General features: G+C 49.7%; 1 protein-coding gene across 1 annotated transcript; it reads right to left on the bottom strand.

Annotated features, from left to right (window-relative positions):
• Nucleotides 1-752: 752 nt before the first annotated feature.
• Nucleotides 753-5454, bottom strand: LOC112617470 (golgin subfamily A member 8C-like). The gene is made up of 8 exons (XM_025374238.1): nucleotides 5407-5454; nucleotides 3624-3733; nucleotides 2390-2516; nucleotides 1498-1536; nucleotides 1189-1236; nucleotides 1016-1100; nucleotides 811-920; nucleotides 753-764 (listed from the first exon to the last, which is right to left on the bottom strand). The coding sequence occupies exons 1-8, from the start codon at nucleotides 5452-5454 to the stop codon at nucleotides 753-755; spliced, it is 579 nt and encodes a 192-aa protein (XP_025230023.1).
• Between the last annotated feature and the right edge of the window lie 1058 nt (nucleotides 5455-6512).

The raw sequence follows: 6512 nt of genomic DNA, 5'->3' as shown, positions 1-6512 counted from the left end.
TGCTCTTGTTATTACTGTTATTACTAGCACTGTTTGAACCTTTATGGAGTGCTTCACCAGGTACCATGCTAGCCATCCCATTTAATCCTCACAACCACCATAGGAGACAGTTACTATGATTCCCTCTATTGTGTACATGAAAACACATGGAGTATTTGAGGTTAAGTGCTTGTCTAAGATCACTTAGGTAGAGCTGGGATTTGAACAGCTAGATCTATCCGATTCTCTAAGCCCATTTTTCTTGCTGGGGGACACAGATAGGAGGGGAAACTGAATCTCTTGTTCACTGTTTGAAAGGATGATACACTCGCATAGTCCAAAATTGAGAAGGTACAGAAGGGAAGTATCTCCCAGCCACTCTCTTGCTCTCTCCTGAGTTTTTTATGAACCTTGCAGTCTTATTTTATGTACATTTTCATAGTATGTACACACACACACACACACACACACACACACACGTTTACTATCTACAGAAATGGTAACATACTAAAGATACTATTCTGTACCTTCACAGTACAAGTACCCAATACCCCACGTAGGACTTGGCCAAGACCCCAGCCAGGTAAGGGCAGGGCAGGCACTTGGCCTCCAAGCTCTGTGTCCAGTGCTCGCTCCCCACCGCACCCCCCAACTCACCCACAGCAGCTGACTCAGCCCCAGGCTGCCTCTAACAACCAGACACAAAAGCAGCGAGGAATGGCCATGCCGCTTTCTGGGCAGGACACTCCATCCTGCAGAAGGGACCTTTAGGCTCACTCCTCCATCTGCGAAGCCGGGCTCCCAGGAGATGGGGCAGGTGGTCAGACTCACCTTGTCCGCCGCCTTCTTCTGTGTGGCGGTGACAGCAGACAGAGCCCGCTCTAACTCTTCCGTACGCTGCGATGAACGTTGCAGGCGGGCAGCCAGATCCTTTGACTCTTCTGTAATGAGAGAGTTGAGATGGGGCCCAAAGGACTCCCACTAAAGACCTATCCAAGTGCCAGGTTGAAGGATGATAGGGTGCCCAGATTCCCACCTTCAAAGTATATGAGAGAGCGTTTCGTGCGATACACGTCAATAGTTAGTTTCTTTTTCTGTACGTTCAATCTCTGGATTTGAACCTTTAGGAGAAAAGCCAAGCAAGTGCTGAAAGAGAAGGAAAGAAACATTCCCCGGAGGACAGGAGAAAACTTCACACCCTCCACTCACCTCTAGCTCCCTTTCGGCTTTCTGTTTCTCATTGTTTGCCTTCTTTTCCTATAGGAAGAGGAAGACAGAGCTCTTACCAGGGGGAGGCAGAGATGGCACAGCAAGAGACATGCCCCCAGAATGCCACCAATGCCCCAGGACAGGCCCACCCATGGGACCAGGTTACCAGGGACCCTGTGGGGATGGGGTGGAATCTGAAGGGTGAGCCTTCTTCCCCAGGCTGGGAGTGGGTGAGACGAGACTGGGGCATCTACATCTGAGTGCCCCCCAAACCCAGCCGTCATGTCGTGAGCAAAGAAATCGCGTTACTTCTTCCAGCTGATGTTCCACTTGTTTCTTCTGTTGTTCCTGTGGGGAGAGTCAAATTAAGGTGATGGAGGGTGGCCCCCTCAACTCTATTCCCCAGGCCAGGAAGCGGTAGGCAGGGGCCAGGAATGGATTTTAAAGGCAAAGTTCTCAGACCCAACGGGAACACAAACTGGTCAACTCTCCTCAAGCTCCCAAGGACAGAGGATTTGGGTCTTTGTTGGTTTTCACCCACAGCCACAGAACTCAAAGTCTGAATCTGAAATCTCTTGAGAGGACAGGAACATAAACCTCTAGAGATGGAGTTGGAGAAAGGCCCCCCTCCTGCCCGCTTGTGATTTAGAAAAGTGCGTTCATTCAATAAACATTAACTGAGCACGTATGGGCCAGGTACGGCTCTTCACAGTATATATAGGACGGAAAAGGACAGACAGGAGCTCCTGGCCCTGAGGTTTCTGTTCTAGGGGGCTTTTAAATCTCGGACTCTCAGAGCTAACAGACACCTTTGATACTCACTACCTCCTCTGGAAACACGAGCCCAAAAAGGAGAGGCAGCTTGTCCAGAATCAAAGAGCAAATTAGGGACTGAGTCACGGCAGAAATACGGGGCCCCTGACAACCAGTCAGGCTCGCACTTCCCCAAGAGGCAACGACCCCAGGGCGTGTGTAGCAAGGACTCCAGCAGGGGTGTGTGGAGAGGAGACAGTCCGCAAAGAGGGCAGCAAAAGAACAGCCATGGTGCGTGCTCTGGGGTCCCTCCAGGTGAGGCTTAGGCACCCCAGCTCCCCATTTGTCCTTTGTACCACGGCCCCCAGCCCCTTTCTTCAGAGCCCCAAGAGGAAACTGGAGCCCAGGATTGGCAGCCTGGAATCAGGGGACCCCACTGGACTCTTACCAAAGATTTGATGGTGTTATTCAGTCGACTGATTTTGACGGACCTCCAGTAAAGGACTACTGCTTGTTTTTGGCACGGGCTCTGAGGTGCATGCAGAGGGGAGGAGGTGGAGCAGGAGTGGGGGGAGAGGTAGAGAGAACAATCATTAGGGCTGGGGTGTGTGTGGGCTGTCTCAGCTGGCAGAGGGGCACCGAGTCCCTGCTGTGGGAGGAGGTTGGAGGGCTGGCCTGCCTGGTCACTGCACCTCCACCCAGAGCCTCCCACCTCCAGATCCTTCAGGGTAGCACATGATGGAGGGCCCACCCCGTGGATACCTGTTGCTGACTACAAGAGAGTACACATGGACATATTCTGTTCCCCTCAGTGTCTAAGCCCTCTGACTTCCTTTCATTCACATCAACTGGCAACATTTTCTTTTCTGCCTCTCTTGGACCCTTTGTCCCGTAACTCCTTTGTGCCAACTTCTCTCATGGCTCTTACTTCCCCACCATCCCACCCTGGGGCCTGAAATCAGTGACTCCTGATGGCAAGTGGCTGTTCTCATTGTCCTGGCTTCCCCTTGAGACTGGGGATGAGGAAAATCAAAGAGCAATGATCATATCCTGGGTGCCCTGAGTGTTTAGAGCAGGCCATGTACTAGGGATTAACATAAAAACAACAATAAGAAATCTCATTTAAACCTCACAAATGGAAGTCAAACAATAGAACCTCTATTATACAGATGTGTAAAAAGAGGCCCGAAAATCTCAAGCAACTTGCCCTAAATCATATCCCTAGCAGACGGAAAGGGAGGATTCAAACCCAGAATTCAGGTTTTTTTTTTGCTTTTTGTGAGACAGAGTCTCGCTCTGTCTCCCAGGCTGGAGTGCAGTGGCGAGATCTTGGCTCACTGCAAGCTCCGCCTCCTAGGTTCATGCCATTCTCCTGCCTCAGCCTCCCGAGCAGCTGGGAATACAGGCACCTACCACCATGCCGGCTAATTTTTGTTGTATTTTTCAGTGAAGACGGGGTTTCACCATGTTAGGCAGAATGGTCTCAATTTCCTGACCTTGTGATCTGCCCGGGTTGGTCTCCCAAAGTGCTGGGATTACAAACATGAGTCACTGTGCCTGGTTAAACCCAGAATTCTTAACCAGTACCCAACGGTCCATCCACAAGCTTAACAATTACCCTCTACTGCCCCTTTGGTCCCCTGTCCCGAGGCACCTGGCCACCAAGACTCACATCCCGAGGTGAGTGGCAACCAGCAGAAGTGGATGTCTCAGGGCTACTGCCATTTGTTTTCCTGTTCCTCTTTGCTTCTGCTGGAACAGCAGGGCTGTTTCTGTGCCAATATCCTTTTAACTGTGGGAAAGAAGAGCAGTAATCCTCATGAGACCTATCGGCCCCTACAGCCACATCCTCCCTTACAGTTTTTACAAAATACTCTTTTACACCACCTGATTAATAGGTGTTGTCACAATCTTTTAGGGACTGAGAGGGATTGATATCATAGCTAGAAAAAAAAAAGAAAAAGAAAAAGGCGATACTGGAACTTTGAAACTCAGTCTTCTGACTCCAAGCTCTGGGATCTTGCCAAGAATCAGCAGCTGCCAGGGACCAAAACCAGAGGCAGAGGTAGAAAAGTAAACATTAAGTAGGCAGGAACTTTATGCCCTGCGGTTTAGAGTCATATATTCTCACACATCTGTTAGTGTGAAGAAGTGCACCAGTACCTCTCAAACTTCTATATCAATGTATCCTCACGGCAGAAGGCAGCCTTTCTGTTAAACCCGGGAATTTATCAGAAAGGGGACTACCCAAGTCTCATTTCAGAGAGAAGTCTGGTATTCTCTTAGAAACCTATGTGACTGTCATCCCTAAGTATATTCATGTTTTTTCTCTTGATCTCAAGAGAATCAAGGGAAACTGATGCTTCAGAAAGATGTCTCACATTTATCCTGTGGCACTCAAAGTACCCCAGGTCGAGATAATATGAGGAAGAGTCAAGCTGTCAAGTTCAGTTTCCCAAAATCTACTCCACAGAAGATGAGCAAATCTCACTTCAGAGACGACTGACTGAAGGGCAGTCTGGTCCCAGAACCATGGAGAATTAGAATATGAGGTGGAGAACTCAGAAAAAAACGTTAAAATCTCTCTGTAAAGTAGAAGCCTGGGAGAAAACCAAACCAAACCCATTCTCCCATTGCCACATGGAGGTACGGTCAATGTTTTGTGCTCATGGGGGAAGTGTAGGCTTTCCCCCTTGTCAATGTCGATGTTAAGGGAGTGAGGCAGCCTGGAACCTCTTGCTCCTAGGTCCCCCAGTCTCCATTTCCCTTCCAGCTGGAAATTTGCGCTGTGAGCAGAGGAACCAGAAATGGGGTGAGAACACTTAGGGGACTGGGTCATAAGATCAAAGGCCGGTCTTCCAGTAATGACAGTTCGCAGGCAGACTGTGACATCACTACATTCCACTCCTCCTGATTGGGGGGAGGGACCACATCAGCGCAATGTCCGAGTTACCACTCCACGATGGGGGAGGGAAACACAGGGTTGGGACCCAGGTCCTTGGAGATGCCAAGGCAAAGGGCCCAGGGAGGTTGACCTTGAGACAGCAGGAGAGGAGGGCAGAGTCTGCAGCAGGGAACTCCAGGAGTCACCAACCCAAAGTCACACAGGGATGACTGGTGAGGGTGGGGCCTGGGGCTGGGGAACCCAGGTTCTTGGAGACAAGAGCGCAAAGAGCCCAGGGAGGTCGAGCTTGGGTCGGCAGGAGGTGAGAGCCTAGTAATGGAGAGGGGAGCCCCAGGAGTCACCCGCCCAAAGTCACCCTGGAGTGATGGGCGAGGGCAGGGACTGGGCTGATGCTGAAGGGGCAGGGCTGACTGACAAGACTTTTGCGGGGGAGTCCAGAGGCACCTGCATTGGAGGGCCCTGTCCAGTGTACCTCAGCAGTGATATGGGCTCTGGCAGCAGTCTTGTCGTCGGAGGGGATCTGTAGCTGGGTTGGGGGCCATGACCTGGTGCGTTTTTACCTTTTTCTTGGCTGCGGCCAATCTGTTCTGTGGAGTTTCTTCTGCCATCGTGGGGCGGGAAAGGGAGGTGGGGTTGGGGCCACAACAGCGAAATCCCAGCGAGCACTGATCAAGACCTCCAGTCACCTACCAGGCAGCTGTGTGACTGAGCCACAGGAGTGGTAACCAGGGCACCAGTAGAATGTAGAATAGGGGCGTGGCCTTAATGCTCCAAGTCTATTGGTCAAGGAGAAAGATGAAAGGGGAAGGGGCGTGGCCAGGCAGCAGTGTGTCCAGAGGGACCCCTGGCTCATAAGGAAAGCTACTCATGCAACTGCTGTTCCCACCCACTCTGCAAGAGGGGAGGGGCTGCCCACTCTGGGAGAGGGAAGGGGCCAGCTTTTGCTTTAAAAGCTTTAAAACTTTAAAAAATATATGTGTGCATACTTTATATATAGACATGTGTCTGTGTGTGTGTATCTATGTGTTCCTCTAGAGCTGTCTTTATTACCTAGTTTCTATGCAAGGTCTATGATTTTGGCCTACATTTTTATCTTCAAATACAGTACAAAAATTATCAGTATTACCTGAACTGAGATACAGATCTTATAAAAATGGAAAATCCATAGCATGCTTGACGATTAATGAAGTAGACTATAGTATTCAACATTCCAATAAGATAAAATAATCACAATGATTTCTCTTTTTTGGAAAAACATTTCTCTTATTCTCCTACGTTATTGTTAGGATTTTTTTTTTTCCCTCAAACAACAAGCATGTTTAATATCTAGAAAAACACAGAGGTTTTGGGCCAGGTGTAGAGGCTCAAGCCTGTAATCCCAGCACCTTGGGAACCTGAGACCTCATCTGAGGTCAGGAGTTCGAGACCAGCCTGGCCAACATGGTGGAACCCCATCTCTGCTAAAAATACAAAAACTAGCCAGGTGTGGTGGTGGGTGCTGGTAATTCCAGCTATTTGGGAGGCTGAGGCAGGAAAATCACTTGGACCCAGGAGACGGAGGTTGCAGTGAGCCAAGCTCACGCCACTGCACTCCAGCCAGGGTGACAGAGCAAGAGTCCATCTCAAAAGAAATACAATACAATACAATACAATACAATACAATACA

This window comes from Theropithecus gelada, unplaced genomic scaffold, assembly GCF_003255815.1.
Source record: "Theropithecus gelada isolate Dixy unplaced genomic scaffold, Tgel_1.0 HiC_scaffold_1851, whole genome shotgun sequence".
Taxonomy (NCBI): Eukaryota; Metazoa; Chordata; class Mammalia; order Primates; family Cercopithecidae; genus Theropithecus; species Theropithecus gelada.
This window is presented reverse-complemented; position numbering and strand designations above follow the sequence as displayed.